The following is a 23,432-nucleotide window of genomic DNA, read 5'->3' on the forward strand; positions in this document are numbered from 1 at the left end:
TGAGCCAAAATCAAAAGTCAGATGCTTAGCTGACTGAATCCAATTCTTTTTATTTCTGTGGCATCAATTATAATGTCTCTTTTTAAAAATTTATTTGAGTGTGCTTTCTTCTTAGTCTAAGGGTTTCTCAATTTTTTAATCTTTTCAAGTAAACAACTTTTAGTTTTATTGGTTTTTCCTATTGTTTTTCTATTTTATTTATTATTTCTGCTCTGACGTTTATTATTTCCTTCCTTCTACTAGCTTTGGTCTTAGTTTTTTTCTTTTTCTATCTCATTGACATGTAAAGTTAGATGGTTTATTTGAGATCTTTCCTCTTTTTTTTTTAATGTAGGTGCTATGAAGTTCTCTCAATACTATTTTTTTTCTGTATTCCGTAACTTTTTGTATGTTGTGTTTTCGTTTTTGTCTTGAGGTATGTTCTAATTACTTCTTTGAATTCTTCTTTGACCCATTGTTGTTTAGCAATGTGTTGTTTAATTTTCACATATTGTGAATTTTCCAGTTTTCCTTTTGCTGTCGATTTCTGATTTCATTCTATCATGGGGAGAAAAGGTACTCGGTATGATTTCAATCCTCCTTAATTTAAGATTTATCTTGTGACCTAACATCTGGTATATCTTGGAGAAAGATATGTGTACACTTAAGAGAAATGTGTATTTTGCTGTTGTTAGGTAGAATGTTCTATATATGTTGTTAGGTTCATTTGCCTTATAGTATTGTTTAAGTTCTCCATTTCTTTATTGACTTCCACCTGGATGTTCTATCCATTATTTAAAGTGAGGTATTAAATGTTCCTACTGTATTGCCATATATATTTTCTGTTTTGTCTTGTCAATGTTTGCTTTATATATTTAGGCACTCTGATGTTGGATATACACATATAATATACATTTATAATTGTTCTGTCTTCCTGGTCTATTGACACTTTTATCATTATATAATGTACTTTTTTGTTTCTTGGGACGTTTTTACTTAAGTTCTATTTTGTCTGATATCAGCACAACCATTCTTGTTCTCCTTTGGTTACCAATTGCATCAAATATCTTTTTCCATCACTTCACTTTCAGTCTCTATGTGTCCTTAAATCTAAAGTGAGTTTCTTGTAGACAGGGCATAGCTGAGTCTTATTTTTCTTTTTTTATCCATTCAACCATTTTATGTCTTTTGATGGGGGAGTTTAATCTATTTACATTTAAAGTAATGATTGATAGGGAAGGTATACTATTGCTACAGTGTTGTTTTCTGTTAGTCTTGTACAAGTATACCTCAGTTATATTTTGGGTTTGGTTTCAGACCACCATAGTAAAACAAATATTGCAGTAAAGGGAGTCAAATGATATTTTTCCCAGTTTTATTGAGGTATGATTGACAAAACAAATTACTTTTTTAAATTTAATTTTATTATGTTATGTTAGTCACCATACAGCACATCATTAGTTTTTGATGTAGTGCTCCATGATTCATTGTTTGCGTATAACACACAGTGCGTAATGCAATACATGCACACAAAAGTTATGTTTACACCGTGTTGCAGTTTACTAAGTGTGTGATAGCATTATGCCTAAAACAATGTACATTGCTTAATTTAAAAAGTTGCTAAAAAATGCTAACCATCATTTGAGCTTTCAGAGATTCATAATCTTTTGGTAGTGGAAGTTCTTTCCTCAAAGTTCATGGCTGCCGACTGATCAGGATGGTAGTTGCTGAAGGCTGGGGAAGCTGTGGCAATTTCTTAAAATAAGGCAGCAGTGAAGTTTGCCACATGGATCAACTCTCCCTTTCACAAGCTATCTGTTTGATAGCATTTCACCCACAGTAGAATTTCTTTCAAAATTGGAATCAATCCTCTCAAACCCTATTGTTACTTTAAGCTAAGTTGATGTAATATTCTAAATGCTTTATTGTCATTTTAACAATCTTCATAGCATCTTCACCAGGAGTAGATTCCATCTCAAGAAACCACTTTATTTGCTCATTCATCAGCAGCAACTCCTCTTCCATTGAAGTTTTGTCAGGAGATTGCAGCAATACAGTCATATCTTCAGGCTCCACTTCTAATTCCAGTTCTCTTCCTATTTCTACCACATCTGCAGTTACTTTCTCCATTCACAAAGCATTCTAACTAGAAATTCTTCTAAGCAGCTGCACTATTTGGAGATGAGAAAAAAATCATTTTATTTCAGTAGAGCAAATAGCATAATAATTTTACATTACAAATATTATTGAATTAAGATTAATTTAGAAACCCTATACCTTGTTTCTAAAAGGCAGAAAAAACATTAGATGTAGTTTTCAAGAGATAACTGAAAGCAAAAAAAGACCAAATAATAATTTGTAGTATTCAACCATAATTTTGCATTTCAGTAAAACAAGCCAAACAGTGCCCTGTATCATCATATTAACATGGAAAATAAGTTTTAAAAAATAAGAGCTGTGAGAATAAAAACAGAAACAATGAAGGATTAAATTCCAGCAAACATTTAATTAGTGTATATTCTTCCTATTTTCCAATTTTGCATGACTTCTTATCATCCCAGCTGGCCCCCGCCCCCACCTAACCCCTCATCTCTCCTTTATAAGATTCTCCCCTTAACTTTTAGGTGGCTGTGGTTAACTTAAACTCTTCTTTTTCATTTTTCAGGTTAAAAGGACTACAGGGTTTTTATTTTTGCTTCCCCCCCAAGAGAGAAAGTGCATGTGCGCATGTGCAGGGGGCAGGAGCAGAGGGAGAGAGAGAGAATCCTAAGCAGGCTTGATCTCACGACCCTGAGGTCATGACCTGAGTGGAAGTCAAGAGTAGGTCACTCAATGGACAATCCACCCAGTAGCCCTAGGAGTTTTAGCTTTGAAGGAGCTGTGTCCTCACCTCAAAACCTGAAGAATGAGAATCTAATCTTACACATTTTCTTCTGAGTGTCAACTCCCATCCAGAGTCTGACTGCTTTTGTTTGCCCTCCAATGTCTTCCTCCAGGTGGTTTTTGGTTTCCCCTTAGACTTTATAATTGTTATTTACTGGAGGATCAGTGTCGTGGGAACCTATTGAGCTCTTTTGGAAGTGGGAATGGTTATACATATTTAAAGATCACCCTGGCTACAGAGTGAAAAGGATACCAATGAGGAAAGAGAGATGCCAGTTGGAAAAGGTGGTAATCTGGGTGAAAGATGATGGTCATTTAAGTAGAAATATAAAGTGAAGTATGTTGAAAAGAGAGGTTTTTATAAGGTTAAATTTTTAACTTTGGGGAATTGATTGGCTGTAACCCAGAAGGGAGCAGCTTCTAGCCTCAGCAGCAGGTAGTGACACAGGAAAAGGAGGTGAAAAAGAAGAAAGAGATCTGGACATAACAATGAAACACCTGAGGGGAGTTCTAATGTAGGCACTTTGGAAAAGCAATCTAAAACTCTGCAAAAGCAATCTTGGCTCAAGATATAGGTTTGGTAATCATCAGCATCTAGCTGGTAATAAAACCAATGACAACTGGTGAGCTTTCCCAGAAAGGGTATGTGGAGTAAAAAGAGAAGAGTGTCTGAAACAAAACCCTGAAAAAAAAAATTGAAAAGCAAGAATAACATAAGCCTGCTCAGGATACTAGAGAGGAGTGATGCAAAAATAGGATTTGATATTGCAAATGTAAACAACTCACTTTTTACTGGAAAGGACAGGAAAGAGTTATGGAAAAACGAGGGTGCAGTGGGGCAGGAGATTTTCTTTCTTTCTTTCTTTCTTTTTTTTTTTTTTTTACAGTTTTTGTATTTTATTGTATATAAATTACATTTTTTTTTAATGATTTTTTATTATATTATGTTAGTCACCATACAGTACATCCCCGGTTTCCGATGTAAGGCTCGATGATTCATTAGTTATGTATAACACCCAGTGCACCATGCAATACGTGCCCTCCTTACTACCCATCACCAGTCTATCCCATTCCCCCACCGCCTCCCCTCTGAGGCCCTCAGTTTGTTTCTCAGAGTCCATAGTCTCTCATGTTTCATTCCCCCTTCTGATTACCCCCCCTTTCTTTATCCCTTTCTTCCCCTACCGATCATCCTAGTTCTTATGTTCCATAGATGAGAGAAATCATATGATAGTTGTCTTTCTCTGCTTGACTTATTTCACTTAGCATTATCTCCTCCAGTGCCATCCATGTTGTAGCAAATGTTGAGAATTCGTTCTTTCTGATAGCTGAGTAATATTCCATTGTATATATGGACCACAACTTCTTAATCCAGTCATCTGTTGAAGGGCATCTCGGCTCCTTCCATGATTTAGCTATTGTGGACATTGCTGCTATGAACATTGGGGTGCATATGGCCCTTCTCTTCACTATGTCTCTATCTTTGGGGTAAACACCCAGTAGTGCAATGGCTGGATCATAGGGTAGCTCAATTTTTAACTTTTTAAGGGACCTCCACACTGTTTTCCAGAGTGGCTGTACCAACTTGCATTCCCACCAACAATGTAGGAGGGATCCCCTTTCTCCACACCCTCTCCAACAATTGTTGTTTCCTGCCTTGTCAATTTTTGCCATTCCAACTGGTGTAAGGTGGTATCTCAGTGTGGTTTTGATTTGAATTTCCCTGATGCTAATGATTTTGAACATTTTTTCATGTGTCTGTTAGCCATTTGTATGTCTTCATTGGAAAAGTGTCTGTTCGTATCTTCTGCCCATTTTATGATTTGTTTATTTGTTTCTCATGTATTGAGTTTGAGAAGTTCTTTGTAGATCTTGGATACCAGTCTTTTATCTGTAGTGTCATTTGCAAATATATTCTCCCATTCCGTGGGCTGCCTCTTAGTTTTTCTGACTGTTTCCTTGGCTGTGCAGAAAATTTTAATCTTGATGAAGTCCCATAAATTCATTTTATCTTTTGTTTCTCTTACCTTTGGGGATGTATCATGAAAAAGGTTGCTTTGGCCGATGTCGTAGAGGTTGTTGCCTATGTTCTCCTCTAGAATTTTGATGGATTCCTGTCTCACATCGAGGTCTTTCATCCATTTGGAGTTTATTTTTGTGTATGGTGTGAGATAGTGGTCAAGTTTCATTCTTTTGCATGTAGCTGTCCAATTTTCCCAGCACCATTTATTGAAAAGACTATCTTTTTCCCACCGGATGTTTTTTCCTGCTTTATCAAATATTAGTTGCCCAAAGAGCCGAGGGTCCATTTCTGGGCTCTCTATTCTGTTCCATTGGTCTATGTGTCTGTTTTTGTGCCAGTACCATGCTGTCTTTGTGATCACAGCTTTGTAGTACAGCTCGAAATCCGGCATTGTGATGCCCCCAGCTTTGTTTTTCCTTTTCAACAGTTCCTTGGAGATTTGGGGCCTTTTCTGTTTCCATACAAATTTAAGGACTATTTGTTCCAGTTCTTTGAAAAAAGTCCTCGGTATTTTGATCGGGATAGCATTGAAAGTGTAGGTTGCTCTGGGTACCATGGATATTTTAACTATGTTAATTCTTCCGATCCATGAGCATGGAATATCTTTCCATCTTTTTATGTCTTCCTCAATGTCTTTCAAGAGTGATTTATAGTTTCTAGAATATAGGTCCTTTACGTCTCTGGTTAAGTTAATTCCAAGGGGCAGGAGATTTTCTTAAGGGAATAAACTTGAAAATGGATTAATTATACAGCTATTCCCTAGTAAATTTCAAAACAACCTCCAGACAAAACTCTCTTGAGCACCAAACCTGCCAGCTGTGTCTACTTGATGCATGTGTATTTTTAGGAATCTCAAACTCGACTAGTAAAAAGACGATTTCATTGTTTTTAAACCCAAGATTTTTCTTTTTCTCATCTCAAATAACATTAGTACATACAGTTATCCAAACTAGAAACTTAGAAAATAAAATCAGAAAACTCATTTTCCCTTATTCCCACATCTTATTGATTCTCCTCTTAAACTTCTCCAAAGTGTGTCTGTGACCTTTTATTTCTGTCTTTCCAACTATTAGCCTTTTTTTTTCTGAAACCAGCTTTCTAACAAATTTCTTTGTCATTAAGTCCATCTTCTACATAGATACTGGAATCAGCCCTCTAAAATTTAATTTCCTTATGCTACATTTAAAAATATAATTTCATCTCCCAATGTTTGGCATATTTCTATCCTTAAGTTCCACCTACACAGATAATCTTTCTGTTTTTCAAATTACCTGTGTTCTTTCACTACTTGGGCTTTTCATGTGTTTCCTATTTGTCTTAAATGTTTATTTCTCCTTCAATTTCTAAGTTTCTATTACCTCTTAAAGACTTAGTTGAAATGTCACCACACCTGTAGAAACTTTAATCAGTATAGACAGAATTAATCATCTTTCCTATGTACTCATGACATTATTACTTTAAAGTATTCATTACATTATTATGCTGGCATTGTTTATTGTTTTTGCCCCAGGAAATTATTAATACCTTTAGGGCATTTTTATGTTTAGCTTTTACTGCCCTTCTTATTCTGCACCTGTCTCAACTCCAAGATGTAGCAGAGTAATTGCCAAACTGGAGTTGCTCAATAAATGTTTGCTGAGTAAATAAATTGAGGTTCAAATGAGTTAACTGAGTTAATCATGGCTGTACCTCGGGCAAAAGAGAAACTTGGAACTGTCTTCTGACTTCAATTCCAGAACTCTTGCCAAAAAATATAAAGGACTGACTTGCCATGATTGCAGGTAAATACAGACTTTATCTCTTACCTGAATACCAGTTAGCTCCTTCGACCTGTGATACTTTAATATCCATTTGATAATTGTGAACATTTTTATCTCTGGTTTGAAATCGTTCAGTCTTAATTCTCTACCTCATGACATAGGCTTTTTAATGTTTTCCACTAAAGATTTCATCTTTCTTACTCCTTTTGATTTTTTAAGTTCTGAGAAAATCATTGTGTCATTTTTACTCTGCACTTCAGTCCTGAGTTAGGAACAGGGTTAAAAATGCCCATCTCATAGGGTTGTAGTTAGATAAAGGAAAGCACATTTATAAATCTATCTATATTAACTCATTTCATATCCTTCTAAAATCCCAGCTCCCTGGAGAGATTCTACTGTGGCTATGTGTTTACATCTAATACATTTTTCCTTTTTTAATTTTAATTTAATTTAATTTTGATTTTTTAAAAATTTATTTTATTTAAATTCAATTAATTAACATATAGTGTACTATTAGTTTCAGAGGTAGAGTTCTGCAAACTTTTTCCTTTTTTTAAAAAGCAGTTTAGATTTATTCTGTGAGATTTTTACTTTTTTGAGTCTCTCTTATTTTGGGCTAACTTTTCTTGTAAGATTGAAGATATGAGCTGTGAAAAAGCTTTCTCCAAACTTTTAGAAATTTCTTCTCATACAGGACAGGGTTTATACCTGATTATATTTATATCTGCTTTAATGAGATGTTCTATTATTTTCTGAAATTTTCTCCTTTTTGATTTCATAAATGAGTGCTTAGATGGTCAGCATTTAGATGAGTTCACTTTTCTATTTCTTCAATAATCAATAAATCATATTGTCAATATGCTCATTAGTGATTCTGCAACACCTGTAATAGTGTATGGCATAAAACTGTGTTTAGCTAAATGATCCTAAGTCCTATTTTGATCTGAATGAACCTAAAGCTAAAAGCTGAATGATGGTAGCTCACAATAGTAATAAAAATACATTTATTGATGCTTACTGTGTGGCTAGCACTGTGCCAAGAATTTTATGTGTATTATTTAAACTAATCCTCATAACAACTTTAGTATAATTATCTCCATCTAAAGACTGAGGAAACTAAGAAGTGAGAGATTTCACTACATGTTGACTCTGTACCAGATTTGTAATCTGAATTGGGGGAATTATGATTTATCCAACAACCCAAAAACATTTATTGAATCTTTGCTCATTATGTGTCAGGCATCCAAGTTTGATGGAGAGCCTGGTAACATTTTTTTTTCTATTTATTCATTAGAAGAGAGCCAAAACTTGAAGCCTTCCAATTCTTCATAGCAGACTGAGCGTAAGGCAGAAGCCACCTCTTCCTCCCTCCAATTTAAATAAATAATCTAAAAGGTATTAAAAGCAACTCATAACTCTGCTACAAAACAAGAAGGGATATATTCTGTAAGTCAGAAACCATGAGGGTTTTCTGAAAGGTACATGGTAAAAAGAACTAGAAAGAAATCCTAGTCCAAGATAGGTGCAAGAGAAGAAAACTGAAAAGCATGGAAGTGGCTCCAAGGGTGCATCAAAGGCAAAGACACTGATAATGGGGTGAAGAGAGGTCCCAGGGAAAACTGACAGGAGCTTAGTTGGGTATCCCACTCACTTAGTAAGTTAAAGATGCATCTTTCCGTTGAAGGGCATCTCGGCTCCTTCCACGATTCATGAGAGACTATGGACTATGAGAAACAAACTGAGGACCTCAGAGGGGAGGGGGGTGGGGGAATGGGATAGACTGGTGATGGGTAGTAAGGAGTGCACGTATTGCATGGTGCACTGGGTGTTATACACAACTAATGAGTCATCGAGCCTTACATCGGAAACCGGGGATGTACTGTATGGTGACTAACATAATATAATAAAAAATCATTAAAAAAAAAGATGCATCTTTCCTTATTTAACATGCCTCCCCTGATCATCAACATACCCCCACTTAGTAGTATGAACATTTTAACTTTGAGTAACATGGACATTTTAACAATATTACATCTTCCAGTCTACTAGCACAATTGTCTTTTTCATTTATTTGATCTTCTTTGATTTCTTTTGCAATGTTTTGTAGTTTTTAGCATATGTCTTTCACCTCCTTAGTTTATTCTTAAATATATTATTCCTTCGATGCTATAGTAAATGGGATTCTTTTCTTAATTTCCTTTTCAGATCGCTTATTTTCAGTGTATAGAAACACAACTGATTTTTGAGTGTTAATTTTTTATCCTGTATCTTTGCTGCACTTTAGTAGTTCTAATAGCTTTCTTATGTGGAATCTTTACAGATTTCTACAACTAAGATCATTTAATCTGTGAACAAATAATAATAACACAAGTTATAAATAAATGATAAATATAATTATAAATAAATAATATAGCAAAATATAATTTTACTTCTCTTCCAGTTTGTATGCCTTTAATTTTTTTTCTTGTCTAATTACTCTGCCTAAAACTTCCAGTACTGTGTTGGAGAGTAGTGGCTACAGTGGGCATCCTTGCCTTGTTCCTGTTCTCAGAGGAAAAGTTCTCAATATTTCCCCATTGAGTATGATGTTAGATATGGACTTTTTTCATATAACCTTTATCCTGTTGAGATAGTTTTCTTCTATTCCTAGTTTGTTGAGTGCTTCTATCATACAACTGTTGAATTTTGTGAAATGCTTTTTCTGCATCTATTGAGATGATTATGTGGTTTTATTCTTCATTTTGCTAATGTGATGTATTACATTGATTTTCATAAGTCAGATTTTCAACAATCTGATTTGCATTCCAGTTATAAATTCCACTTGGTTATGGTGTATGATCCTTTTAGCACTGTTAATTACTGTTTGCTAGTATTTTGTTGAGAATCTTTACAACAATATTCATCAGGGATACTAGTCTGTAGTTTCTTTCCTTGTGATGTTTTTGTCTGGCTTTGATATCAGGTCATGTGGCTTCATTTAATGAATTTGGGAGTATCCTTTCCTCTTCAATTCTTTGTAAGTATTTGAGAAGAATTAGCATTAATTCTTTAAATAGAATAATAATAATAATAATAATAATAATAATAATAATAATAATAATAATAAATAGTAGTAGTAGAATTCTCCAGTGAAACCATCCTGTCCTGGGCTTTCTTTGTTGGGAAGTTTCTAATTACAGCTTCAATCTCCTCACTAGATACAGATCTGTTCAGATTTTTTTATTTCTTTGTTATTCAATCCTGGTGGGTTGTACGTTTCTAATAATTTATCCATTTCTTCTAGGTTACTCAATTTTTTGGCATATAATTGTTCATAGTAGCATCATAACTTATTTTATTTCTGTGACATTATTTGTAATGTCTCCTCTTTTATTTCTAATTTTAGCTAGTTCAGTGTCCTCTGTTTTTCTCAGTTAATCTGTTTGTCAATTTTATCGATTTCTTTAAAATCTCTTAGTTTCATTGATTTTTTTCTATTGTTTTTCTATTCCCTTTTTCATTTATCTCTACTCTAAAATCCTCATTATTTACTTAATTCTGATAACTTTGGGTTGAGTTTTTTCTTCTTTTTCTAGACCCTTGAGGTGTAAGGATAGGTTTGTCGATTTGAGATCTTTTTTTTCAATGTTATCATCTATCACTATACACTTTTAGTGGTGCTTTTACGACATCCCATATGTTTTGGTATGTTGTGTTTTCATTTTCATTTGTCTCCAGATAGCATATGTCTTTCACCTTGTGATTTTTTCTTTGATCTATTGGTTGTATTGTTTAATTTCCACGTATTTGTGGATTTTTCTGTGGTCAATGAGGATGCATCATATGATTTCAATTTTATTAAATTTTTTAGCACTGTTTTGTAACATAACATTTGGTCTGTTTTGGAAAATGTTTCATGTGCACTTGAGAACAATATATATTCTGCTGATAGATGGAGTGTCCTATAAATGTCTAGGTCCAATGGGGTCTAATTGGCTTACAGTGTTGTTCAAATCTTCCGTTTCCCTATTGATTTCCTATCTGGTTGGTCTATTTATTATTAAAAGTGTGGTATTGAATCTCTGATTCTTTATATGTTTCTATTTCTACTATTCGTTCTGTCAATGTTTGCTTCAAATATTTGAGTTGTTCTAATTTTAGTTACATATATACATTTATAATTGTTATATCTTCCTGATGAATTGACCCTTATATAATGTCCTTCTTTGTCTCTGTGACAGTTCTTGCCTTAAAGACTATTTTATCTGTAAAAGTATGGCCATCCCCATTCTCTTTACGTTCTTGTTTGCATAAAATATTATTTCTTACTTGTTTGGGCAGGTATAACAAAAATACCATAGACTGGGTGCCTTAAGTAACAAATATTTATTTCTCATAGTTTTGGAGGTTGGGACATTCAAGATCAATGTGCTGGCAATTAGGTTACTGGTGATGGCTGGTTTCCTGATTCATAGATGGCTGTTTTCTCATAATGTCTTCATATGATAGAAAAAGGACAGGAGAGCCCTCTGGGGTCTCTTTTATAAGGATGCAAATCCTATTCATGGGGGTCTCTGTGTGCTTGACATAATAACCTCCCAAAGACCCCACTTCTTAATACCATCTATTTGATGATTAGGTTTTTGACATGAATTTTGAAGGGACAAAAATATTCAGCTTATTACACAGCCTTTCATTTTTAGCCTTTTGGTGTCCTAGATCTAAAGTGAATCTCTTGTAGACAGCATGTAGTTGAATCTTATTTTTTTAATCATAATCAATTCAGGAAATCTATGTCTTTTGATTAATGTACTCAATCAAGTTACATTTAAAGTAATTATGGATAGAAAGAACTATTGCTATTTTGTCATTTGTTTTCTTTCTGTCTTAAAATTTTGTGTTCTCTTTTCCTCTCTTGATGTTTCTCTTTGTGTTTGATTTTTTTTGTAGTAACGTATTTTGATTCTCTTTTCATTTCTCTTCATGTATACTCTATAATAGAGACAATACAATTGTATTGTATCGTATATTTCCTTTACTGGGGAATTTTATATTTCAGTATGGTTTTGTGTTGATATTCTTTATCCTTTCACTTTAATTTGCAGAACCTTCAGTGTTTCTTGTAGGGCAGATCTAGTGGTTATGAATTCCCTCAGCTTTGACTTATCTGGGAAAGTTTTGATTTCTCCTTATTATTAAAGGACAGTTTTGATAGATACAATCTTTGTTGGCAGACTTTTTCTTTTAGTACTTTGAATATTTTATTCTATTCCTTCCTAGTCTGCAAGGTTTTTTGCTGAAAAATCTGACGATAATCTAATGGGAATTCCCTTGTATGATGATGAGTCACTTTTCTCCTACTGCTTTCAAGATTTTCTCTGTCTGTGATTTTTGACAGTTTGATTATGATGTATCTTGGTGTCGCTGTCATTACATTTATCCTAAATGTACTTCTTTGAATTTATCAAATTTGCATGTACATTACTCTACTTAGATTTGGAAAATTTGGGGCTATATTCTTTAAATAATTTTTCTGCTCCTTTCTCTTTCTTCTGGAATTCTCATAATGCAAATACTGTTCTGCTTGGTGGTGTTGTCCCATAGGTCCTTTACATTCTTCATTTTTCTTCATTCATTTTTTTCCCCCTCTTGGCTCAGTCTTTGAGTTTGTTGATTCTTTTTCTGTCTGGTCAAGTTTAATTTTGAGTTCCTCTGTGAGGTTTTCAATTCAGGTAATGTTTTCTTCAGTTCCAGAATTTCTGTTTGGTTCTTCTTCCAATTTTCTGTTTCTTCATTAATAATGTCACTTTGTTTATATATTATTCTTCTGATTTCATTTGAGGTATCTCTATTCTGTGTTTTAATTCATTGAATATCCTTATGATAGTAATTTTGAATTCTTTCCCTGGCAATTCATGTATCTCCATTTCTTTAGGGTTAATTTCTGGAGATTTAATTTCTTCCTTTAAATGTGCTGTGGTTTCCTTTTTCTTTGTATGTCTTATTATTTTTCTGTTGTTGAAACTTTGGCATTTGAAGAATCAGCCAACTCTCTCAGGCTTTATGGTTTTGTACAGGGATGAGTTTAACTATGTAGCCAGGCTAGATATTATCTAGACCTCTCAAGTTCTTTTCTGGGCTCAAGTTTCCTCCTTGGGCTATTAGAGAAGTTTGCCGGTGTCTACTTAGGACTTCTACCTGGATATTACACCCTCCCTGGTTTAGTAAATTACAGTACTGGTGCTCTACCTAGTGTCTATCCATGGTACTACAGATTCTGGTTCATGTTTTATTGTCTTTGTTCTGAGATCCTCAAATCTAGCCACCCACTCTTGTCAGTACTTGAATATAAACTGGTCCCTCATGCTGCCTCCATACAAGTCAGAGCATTGGATATAAGTGCTATTCCTTTCTCTCCCCATACAGAAGATACGAGTTGGGGGTTTTGTCCCAATTACATCAATGATGCTTGGTTGGGTGAAGGACCTGGCAAGAAAGTTGAGAGTGTCACGGATTTTCCTCCTGAACCTGTATGGTTGTCTTCACCCTGTTGAGGATGCAGAAATATTTTAAATGGTTTCTGGATTTCTCAGAGAAATATTCCGTTTGTTGTTGTTAGGTCTATGTATCCATGGGGGAAGGAGGATTGAGGGTTCCTATTTTGTCATTTTGCTGACATCACTCCCATCTCCATTTCTTAATTTCTGATGTCAATAACATGATTTTTTTGAAATGATTAGAACCAAAAAATTTTCCTTTCTGTTCTATAATGTAAAGATAGTAAATGATACTATAATATGTCAAAATTGGCTTTCCTTGAAGAAAATATTCATAATTTTTGTCTAATCCCTCTGGACAAATTTAATATCTTTTTCCAATGGGTCTTTTGTTCCCTTTACCAGCTTAGCAAAACTGGCTTTGATACCCTTCCACCTTTGGTGTTTCATTCTTAGATGACTTCCTATATCTTATATAAGAATTCTTTGTTATTTCTATTAAGTTGTAACATTTACAACTTTTTTCAAGCCCTTTCAACTTCATTGAAAGTTCCATATACAGGAAGGAAAGTGCATACATTTTTCCAGCCATGGAAGGGCTGTATTGGGCCTTTTATCTCCTTCTCCAAGCATAACCTCATGTAAGACACATAGTAAGTTCTAGTTAGACAAAAGCTCAACATATTTTTTAGCATCTTTGTGGCAGGTACTGTTCTAAGCCCTGGGGAGATAGCAGTGAACAAAAGAGAACAAGAAAAAAATCCTGCCCTGATGCAAGTTATAGTGAGGGCAATATATATTACACATATAAACAAATAAAATATATTGTAAGGAGAAAGTGGTATAATTTTAAATAGGATGGATAAGGAAAGCCTCACTCTGAAAGTTACATTGGGAGTGAGTGATGGAGAAGAGCTTTCCCTGTAGGAAGAAAAGCAAGAACAAAGAACCTGTGGCAAAATAATAAACCTGGAATCCTCAAAGTAAAATGAGAAGGCTCTTGTGGATGGACAGGAATGAGCAAGAACTAGAGTAACAGAATATGAAGGGTGAAATGGAATATTTTTAGGGAAGGGATAATCAGCAGAGGACAGATCATTTAGAGCCCTGTAGGCTATTGGAAAGACTAGATATTACTAAGAGTGAGATGGGAAAACAAGGAGTGGTGGCATAATCTAATTTTTATTTTGAAAGAATTTTTGTAGTTACTGTGTTGAGAAGAGACTGTAAGGGGGATGAGAACAGAAGCAGAAAGATTTAATAACAGGCTAATGTGATGATCCAGGCCAGACATAATGGTGGCTACCACTGGTGGTATAGGAGGTAATAAGAAAGACCTGTCTGAATCAGCTTGGGTTGCTATGAGAAAATACCACAGACTAAGTGGCTTAAACAACAGAAATTTATTTCTCATGGTTCTGGGGGCTGGAAGTCTTGAGATCCAGGTACCAGCATCATTGGGTTCTGGTGAGAACGCTCTTCCTCATTTTCAGATGGCTATCTTCTTGTGTCCTCACAAAGCAGAGAGAAGTAAGCCCTTCTAAGGACACTAATCCTATCATAAGGGCTCTACCTTCATGACCTAATTCCCAAAGGACCAATCTCCAAATACCATCACATTAGGGATTAGAGTTTCAACATATGAATTTGGTGGGGACACAAACATACAGTCCATAGCAGAATAATATTTTAATGTTAGATGTAAAAGGAATTTACTTGTGGGTATAAATGTGGCCTATAAGAAGGATGAATCAACACATTTTGTTAAAATGAATTTGAAAATAAAGTATAACTACTAAAGTATTTTTTTAGAATGTTGAATATGCTGTTTTGTTGTTTTCATTTTTATTTGGATTTCTCCAATAATAGGATTTATAAATTTTTTAAAAAGTTCAATTTCCAGCTGACTTCCTGGAAATGCCATCTTTGAGAATGTCTAGCCACTTCCCTCACAGTTAGCCTATATGATTCATGGGGGGACAAAGAATAGCTTATCATCATTACCATCTCAGGTCATTATCCAGCTTCTTAAAAATCAGCTAGTAATATAAAATGAAAAATAACAGCCTTGATTGTTCTGCTCTAATTATCTGATGTTGTAACCAAGTTAGAAAATGATGCTTTATCAGTATAGTGATGATAACGTTAAAAGGACTAGGAAGTACTAATTGGTGTAGAGGAAAGGTGAGTATGATTTTAATGATAAAAATAATGTTTTTAAGTAAAGAAGATAAGTTATTTTTAATTCAATGCATATATAAGCACTATAGTCTTTATATTAATCATTTTTTTCTTTCTTTCTGCTTTTTCTTAGATGTTCTTAGTAGCCCTGTCATTCAGCTTTATGTGTAAGGGACTAGGTGGAATCGTTATGAAAAGTTCCATCACTCAAATAGAAAGGAGATTTGACATATCATCTTCGGTTTCTGGCTTAATTGATGGAAGCTTTGAAATTGGTAATTTTTATTTCTATTTTTATTATTAGTAACAAGATTTGCAGAGGTAAAAACTGTTCATACAAGCTCTACACCACTGATTCTCAGTCAGGAGTAAATTTGCCTCCCAGAGACAATTTGATGCTATCCGATGTTATTTTTCATTGTCATAACTGAGGGGAGAAAGATTGTTATAGGCATCTAGTAGTAGAGGTTAGGGGTGCCACTAAATATCCCACAATGCACAGGACAACACCCACAACAAAGAATTATCTAGCCCAGAATGTCAATAATGCAGAGGTTGAGAAAATTTGATCTGTACCAACTCATTGCTTGCAAACTAATGCTTTGCATGGCTATACCTTCCCTCTCTCAAAATGTCCTAGTATAAATAAATAAATAAATAAATAAATAAATAAATAAATAAATAAATAAAAATAAAAAATTAATGGTTGGAGAGAGGATTCTGATTCTGATGATTTGAGGAAGGAGGAACAGCTTTGAAGCAAACCATTAGGTTTGTATTGTTTAACTGGGTCTAAAATTTGGGGTGAAAATGGTTTTGTTTTGTTTTTAGAACATTGAATATATTGCTTTGTTGTCTTTAATTTGGATTTCTCTAATAACAGTGAGGTTTTATATAATTATTGGATATTATTTTCTCTTATTTTATGAATTGGTAGCTCATTACCTTTGCCCTCCCCCTTATAGACTTTTAAAAAAATTTTAAACGATAGTCAAGTTTATTAAACAAATTTTTTAAAGTATTATAAAATGTTTAACTCCATCAGCTTCAAGGTTTATGTTGCTCCCAAATTTTGCATATAACTGAGTCTGCTAACACCCCCTGAATTAATTCCATTTTGGATTCTCAGGCATCGATTTCTTCTAGCAAATTTTTCTTTGTTTCTTTTAACATTTCCTATGTTTCTTCCTGAGAATGACTAATGAAAACATCACCAATTTGGTCAGGTATCCTTAAGCAGTCATTATCTGCAAGCATGACGTCCTCACAAGCATCTTCTAAATTTTAGAGTTGTTTCCTTTTCACTCCTTTCCTCCTTCAGCTCTCCTTATATTCAGTGAAATTTGTTTTTCTTTTGTTGATCTTCAAAAATAACATTGACATCTTCTCAGCCCCCTTCTTCACGGTGGCTGGCATCTTGGGCTCTTTTTAGACTTTTTAATGATTTGAAGGGACTCAAAATTATGTCTTTTGTATTAATTACAAATATTTTCTATAAGTTTGCTGTTAACTTATTTTAAAATGTATTAGCTATTGAATATTTTAAAAAATAATTGTATAAAGGAAGACCCATTTTTTTATTATGAGTTCTTTTTATGATTAAGAGGCTATTATGCCCTGCATATCCTTTACTCTTCCACCTCTGAGATTTAATGAAACCACCTAAACTTTTAGTTTTGGACTGTTAATTAGCTTTAAATTCTAACTGAGTATGTGTCTCTTTTTATTGAGGAATGGATTATTAAGGTTTTTGTTAAATTTTGTAGCAATTTGACAGCAATTATGTGGGCATGGTTTTAGGTTTTACTAGTTTCTTTGCTTACCACTGTTAATTGAACCTCATGACTTCAAATCTCATCTTTAGTTTTTGTGGATTATATCTTCAAGTAGTTATTTATTTCATAGAAATAATTGAAATAACATATTTTCCAAGCCCTTGCTTGTTGGAAAATGTATTTACTTTACCATTATATTCAAGTAATAACTTGTCTGATTATAGAATTAAAATTTCAAAATCTTTTTTCCTCAGAACATTTAAAACATTTACCTGATTTATAATATTCAGTTACATATAAGAAATCATTATCAATGTCATTGTCATGCACCTCCTCTTTATCCCTGAATTTCAGAAATTTTACCAACATTTATCAAGACTGTTTATTTTACATTACTTAATGCTGGAGAAATATAAAAGTTGTATATGAAGGCTTGGGTCTTTCTTTAACTCAGGGGATTTATTTTCTATTATTAAATCTGTTTCTTCCCTCTATTTCTTGTTTTCTTCTGAAACATATATAAGATGAATATTAAATTTCTTCACAATTTTTTTCCTTTATTTCTGTCTAAAATTCTACTTTTTTGCTTTATGTTCCATCAGTCTTCTCTGATACCATCTTCCATCTTATCAGGCCCCGATATGTACATAATTAATAGTATTTTTATTTTACAAAAATCATTATCTCTTATTATTTTTAGTCTGCCAGTTCTTATTTTATGGATGCATTTAACAGTTTCTCCACGGGTTACTTTAACTGCCAGTTCATTTTGGTGCTTTTATTACATGTTTTTGTTCCTCCATCAAATTTTCAGTAATTCTCGGGTGTTGTCTATTTGTTATTGTACATGTAGCTCCCGATGAATCAGGTTGGTCATGACTTCTGCTTGGAATGCTCTTCTCCTCCTTTTTAATCTAAATAACTTACATCTCAAGTGGCCTGTCCTCCAGGAAACATTATTGTAACCCCTACTTAATTTAAGCTCTTCCTTTCTGTTGTTTAATAGCACCTCTGTTCATCTGTTTATTTTTACCAACGGTATATAAGTTTCTGGAGGACAAATGCTATGGTTTATTCTCTTCTTTATATTTCTAGCTCCTACCACTGTGGCAGGTACTTAATAGGAATTTAAAGAATGGTAGGAGTGAATTAATAAATGCTTGAATGAACACCTTTCTCACAGGTCAAGAAGATTTTCTGCATTTTTTTTCCAGTCAAAAACAATTCAGCCAACTCCAAATTCTTCAATAAAATTTTGCTTCACTAATATTGCCAAGTTATTCAAGTGCTTTATTTCCTATCTAAATTTCATTATTCTTCTTCTTAACATCATACGACTTTACAGTGAGTTGTTTAATGTAAATGGATTTCATCTTCTCAAATTATGTGATCTTTAAGGAAAGTTACTGTGTCTTATGCTCTATTTGTATTCATTCTGCGGCTTTCCATTCTATTGGACACAAAATTGTGCTGGCAATGTTTGCAACAGTGAATCATATCAAAATAATTTTATTCTCTTTCTAGGAAATTTGCTTGTGATTGTATTTGTGAGTTACTTTGGATCCAAACTACACAGACCAAAGATAATTGGAATTGGTTGCTTCATTATGGGAGCTGGAAGTATTTTGACTGCTTTACCACATTTCTTTATGGGATAGTAAGTGTTAAACAACTCTATGTCATTAATTATCATTTAATTGTAAATTGATGGTAAAATTTCATTTTTTCCTTTTAAATAAGCAGTCATCTTTTGAGAAGAATATCCACAAAGCATGTGTAGAAATGAAGTATATTTTCTATGTTATAAGTAACTTATTGCTTTATCAGCCATGCTTTCACTGATTTTGAAATATGAATAGCACTAAGTAAGGTGTACAGTTTCATAGGAAATAAATGAACTTTTTATGACTTTTTGGTATAACATATACTTCGTGTCTTCGCCTACAAGATTTTATTTATATTCAATAAAAGTTCATCACCAAACCACTACCATTTCCTTTGAGAGTATTATTCTTAAGGTCATGGTATAGTTATGATTAGAGTCAGATACTATGACAGAAAATCTAAAATAGTGATGGCTTAAATAAGATAGAAGCTTATTTTCCACATAAAAAATTAGTGTAGCCAGACCAAGCATGATAGGTTCCTCCTTCTTTTTATTGTATTGCTCTGCCTTGCATGGCCTCAACCTCATGTTCCAAATTGTGGCAGTATTGTCCACACAACAAGATAAAAAAAAAGGAAGAAGAACAAGAAGAAACTGCATGCTGGCTGGGGCCTGAGAAGTATTTTCAGAAGTATAACACTTCTTTTTTTTTTTTTAAGATTTTATTTATTCATTCGACAGAGATAGAGACAGCCAGCGAGAGAGGGAACACAAGCAGGGGGAGTGGGAGAGGAAGAAACAGGCTCATAGCAGAAGAGCCTGATGTGGGGCTCGATCCCACAACGCCAGGATCACGCCCTGAGCCGAAGGCAGACGCTTAACCGCTGTGCCACCCAGGCGCCCCAGAAGTATAACACTTCTAACTTCACATTGGCCAGAACTTTGTTACCTCTCCCATTCAGATATAAAGACATTGGAATAACTAGACTTTATTCCAGATTGCCATGATTCTAGCTAAACATTCCATCTTCTATTACAATGGAAGGAGAGAAGAACGGATATTGAGAGACAATGAATGATTTCTGCTAAAGATATTATTTATGATATTATTTATTGACAAAGCCGACAATTATGCCTTTCGGTTACCATAGTAATTCCCTTTCCCCCCCTTCATTTGACCCTCGTAAGTACTTTCTTCTTCCTGGTACTGCTTCTTCTTATTTTCATTGTATTATGTTCCTTGATTTATTTCTTGTATTTGTGGCTTCTTCATCATCCCCACCTTTTTATTCTGCTGCTGACACCATAATGTCACTATCCCCTAAGCTCTCTCTTCAATCTTCTTCACTTTTCATTCTAGATTACTTGTATGAAGTGTGTGCATTAAATGTAGCAATCACATACACGGACTTTTTCTTACACTCAGGATCTATATATTCAATCACCTCATGGGTATCTCCAGCCTAATATCCAATAAAAATTTCCCACCCATATATTCAAAACTAAATTCATCACTGTGCCAAAACCAGCTCAGATTTTTCACATTCACTCTTTCAATACCGATTCATTAAGCCACAAAGGAACTCAAACCAAAGTCAAGGGGGTTCATTCTAAATTCTTTCATTATTTCAACACACATGACAAGTGGTCACCAAATATTGCTTATTCTACCTCCTATCTGTCAAAGTGTTTCTTTCATCCCTATTGTCCCTAACCTCGTTGAGGCTTTCCACATCTCTGGCCTGGACTTTTTGTCTTCAGTCTAAACTCTGTTCTAACTCATATTCTATATTAGAGTATTAATTTTAAAATATAAATCAAATTATTTTATTCCTCCTTGAACAGAATATAAGCACTCCTAGAATGATAATCCACCTTTCCTGGAAATTATTGAATAATATTTCTTAGTGGGCCCTCCCATTTCATTTTTGCCCATCACTTCCCCTAAAATTCAGGCTGGGAAATTGACAAAAAAGATTCTGATAATTTAGAGAAGAAAATTTAGAGAAGAAAATTGTGCAATTAAAGTGGGAAAATTCCTCTGTATTTCTGGGAATGTGTGACTATTCAGTAGATAAGCAAAATTTTAAATCTGGTAATATTCTTACAGTTACAGGTACTCTAAAGAAACTTTTATTGATCCATCAGAAAATTTAACATCAAGCTTATCAACCTGTTCACTTGATCAAAATTTGTTACTCAATAGAACATCACCTGAGGTGGTAGAAGAAGGTAAGAACTGATAGTGTCACTAATAAATATTCTCAAACTGGTCAACTTAATTATATTTGTAAAAATAATTATGCTACTTATTAGCAAAAGTGATTAAACAACAAACAGGAAAAAATTTGCAACTTATGTATGTAAGACAAAACTGTTAATATATATCATATATAAAAAGCTTTTAAGAAGTAACAAGAAAAGAGGGGCGCCTGGGTGGCACAGTGGTTAAGCATCTGCCTTCGGCTCAGGGCGTGATCCTGGCGATCTGGGATCGAGCCCCACATCAGGCTTTTCTGCTATGAGCCTGCTTCTTCCTCTCCCACTCCCCCTGCTTGTGTTCCCTCTCTCGCTGGCTGTCCCTATCTCTGTCGAATAAATAAATAAAATCTTTAAAAAAAAAAAACTGGGGATGCACTGTATGGTGACTAATATAACAAAATAAAAATTATTAAAAATTTTTAAAAAATAAATAAAAATAAAGTAGTTGAGTTTCTTTTTTTTAATTTTAATGTTTTTTTATTATATTATGTTAGTCACCATACAGTACATCCCTGGTTTCTGATGTAAAGTTCGATGATTCATTAGTTGCGTATAACACCCAGTGCACCATGCAATACGTGCCCTCGTAGTTGAGTTTCTAATAGGAATGCTAAAATTAATATTTAAAATGAAACTCTAGGGGCACCTGAGTGGCTCAGTCTTAAGCGTCTGCCTTCGGCTCAGGGCGTGATCTCGGAGTTCTGGGATCGAGCCCCACGTCGTGCTCTTCCGCTGGGAGCCTGCTTCTTTCTCTCCCACTCCCCCTGCTTGTGTTCCCTCTCTCACTGGCTGTCTCTCTCTCTGTTAAATAAATAAATAAAATCTTAAAAAAAAACAAAACAAAAAACAAAAAACAAAACTCTATCTTGTCTACATAGGCTGTGAAAGGGAATCCAGGTCATATGAATGGATATATGTACTCCTGGGTAATATGCTCCGTGGAATTGGGGAAACCCCCATAGTACCCTTGGGGATTTCTTACATTGATGATTTTGCTGAAGAAGGACATTCTTCTTTTTATTTAGGTAACGTACAGAAAATATTAGATTTTGTGACTACTTTCCTTGGGTCCACCCTTGTTATAATAGTGTTCCTAAATTCATCCTTTTCCTTATTAAAAAATATTTTTAGACATGTATAATGTTACTTTAAAAAACATATTGAAAAAGAACCATGTATTCTTAGCATCTGATAAAATTGTTTTATAATATTTTCAGGCACTTTGCATGCGCTATCAATGATTGGTCCAATCATTGGCTTTATACAGGGATCTCTGTCTGCTAAAATGTACGTGGATATTGGATATGTAGATCTCAGTAAGTATAATCAGAACACGGTAACATAATAATGTTTTTCAAGTACAGGACACCATTCTTCCAAATACTGAATTCACTTTTTTAATACTCTTTTGCTGACTCTTTGTGTGATGAAGTGTGAACAGAAAAAAAAAAGTGTGTCAGAATTGATGTAATATACTTTACTTTCTTCATCTATGAAGGACAGCAATCATTAATACTATTGCTCAGAATTTATTGCATTTCAAAATGATTTTTTGACTGGCTGCTTCTAATTCTTTATTCTAGGCAATATCAGAATAACTCCTAAGGACTCTCGTTGGGTTGGTGCTTGGTGGCTTGGTTTCCTTTTGGCTGGAATGTTATCTATTATGTCTTCCATACCATTCTTTTTCCTGCCCAAAAGTCTGGATAAATCACGGAAAGAAACATCTTTGGATTTGCTCAAAACAAATGAGGAAAGGACTCAGATGGCTAATGTGACCAACCACAGGCAAAATGTTACTGAAAATATTACTGGTAAGTATTTCGCATTCATAGTCAATTTGGAATTATTAATTTCAGTGAGAGTAGATGAAACTATGTCTTAGTTGCCATTGGATAGAAAGCTTAGTTCTGACTATATCTGATGGATACCTTTAGAGATCTATAGAGAAAAATGTTTCAAAGTCCATGTCATCCCTCTCTAAATAACCACATCCGGTTCTGTCTTGCAAGACTCTGATACTTGCTATTTTTCTAAGAAATTCCTTCCACTTTTAACTTCTATTTCAGTTGGTTAACCTTCTGATTACAGACCTAGATCACAAAATTCTTGCCACAAACAGAAGTTATGAATTTCTTACACACCTGTTTGTAGGCACAGGTTGTTGTACTATTATTGTCATAATGTCATCTGAGACACACATTATTATTCTCTTCCTCTCCTTGCACCATAAGAAAAGTGATTAATAATACTGCCAGATCTACTGATAGTTTTTTATAGTAGAAAAGCTGTCTACCAGGAAACAGATCTGAGTCCTGGTACTAAACTGAACTTTATAATTTTTTTAACTTTAGTCTTCTCATTTCTGTGAACTTTGGATTATACTGTCTTTAAGGTAAATTTTTACTTAATAATTTTATTATTAACATAATGATATTAAGTGCTAACAAGAAAGAGACATTGCATGTCTATTCACTTTGGTTTCTT

At 34.0% G+C, this 23,432-nt stretch overlaps 2 protein-coding genes and 1 pseudogene across 3 annotated transcripts in view; 1 reads left to right on the forward strand and 2 right to left on the reverse strand.

The window, feature by feature from the left end:
• Positions 1-23,432, forward strand: part of SLCO1B3 (solute carrier organic anion transporter family member 1B3) — a 50,951-nt gene that overhangs the window by 5,747 nt on the left and 21,772 nt on the right. For both annotated transcript variants that reach the window (XM_045781457.2, XM_045781456.2), the window contains 6 exons: positions 15,436-15,577; positions 18,602-18,734; positions 20,794-20,915; positions 21,824-21,970; positions 22,163-22,261; positions 22,529-22,759. In XM_045781457.2, the coding sequence (XP_045637413.1) occupies positions 15,436-15,577; positions 18,602-18,734; positions 20,794-20,915; positions 21,824-21,970; positions 22,163-22,261; positions 22,529-22,759 (874 nt within the window). The remainder of the gene's footprint in view (positions 1-15,435; positions 15,578-18,601; positions 18,735-20,793; positions 20,916-21,823; positions 21,971-22,162; positions 22,262-22,528; positions 22,760-23,432) is intronic.
• Positions 1,370-23,432, reverse strand: part of SLCO1A2 (solute carrier organic anion transporter family member 1A2) — a 158,250-nt gene continuing 136,187 nt past the window's right edge. The window contains exon 16 of the mRNA XM_045781464.2: positions 1,370-2,150. Coding sequence (XP_045637420.2) covers positions 2,138-2,150 — 13 coding nt within the window. The 3' untranslated portion in view covers positions 1,370-2,137. The remainder of the gene's footprint in view (positions 2,151-23,432) is intronic.
• Positions 15,577-18,607, reverse strand: LOC123781771 (prefoldin subunit 4 pseudogene; annotated as a pseudogene).

The sequence above is a fragment of the Ursus americanus genome, chromosome 25, assembly GCF_024610735.1.
Source record: "Ursus americanus isolate L20-20 chromosome 25, mUrsAme1.1.p, whole genome shotgun sequence".
Classification (NCBI taxonomy): Eukaryota; Metazoa; Chordata; class Mammalia; order Carnivora; family Ursidae; genus Ursus; species Ursus americanus.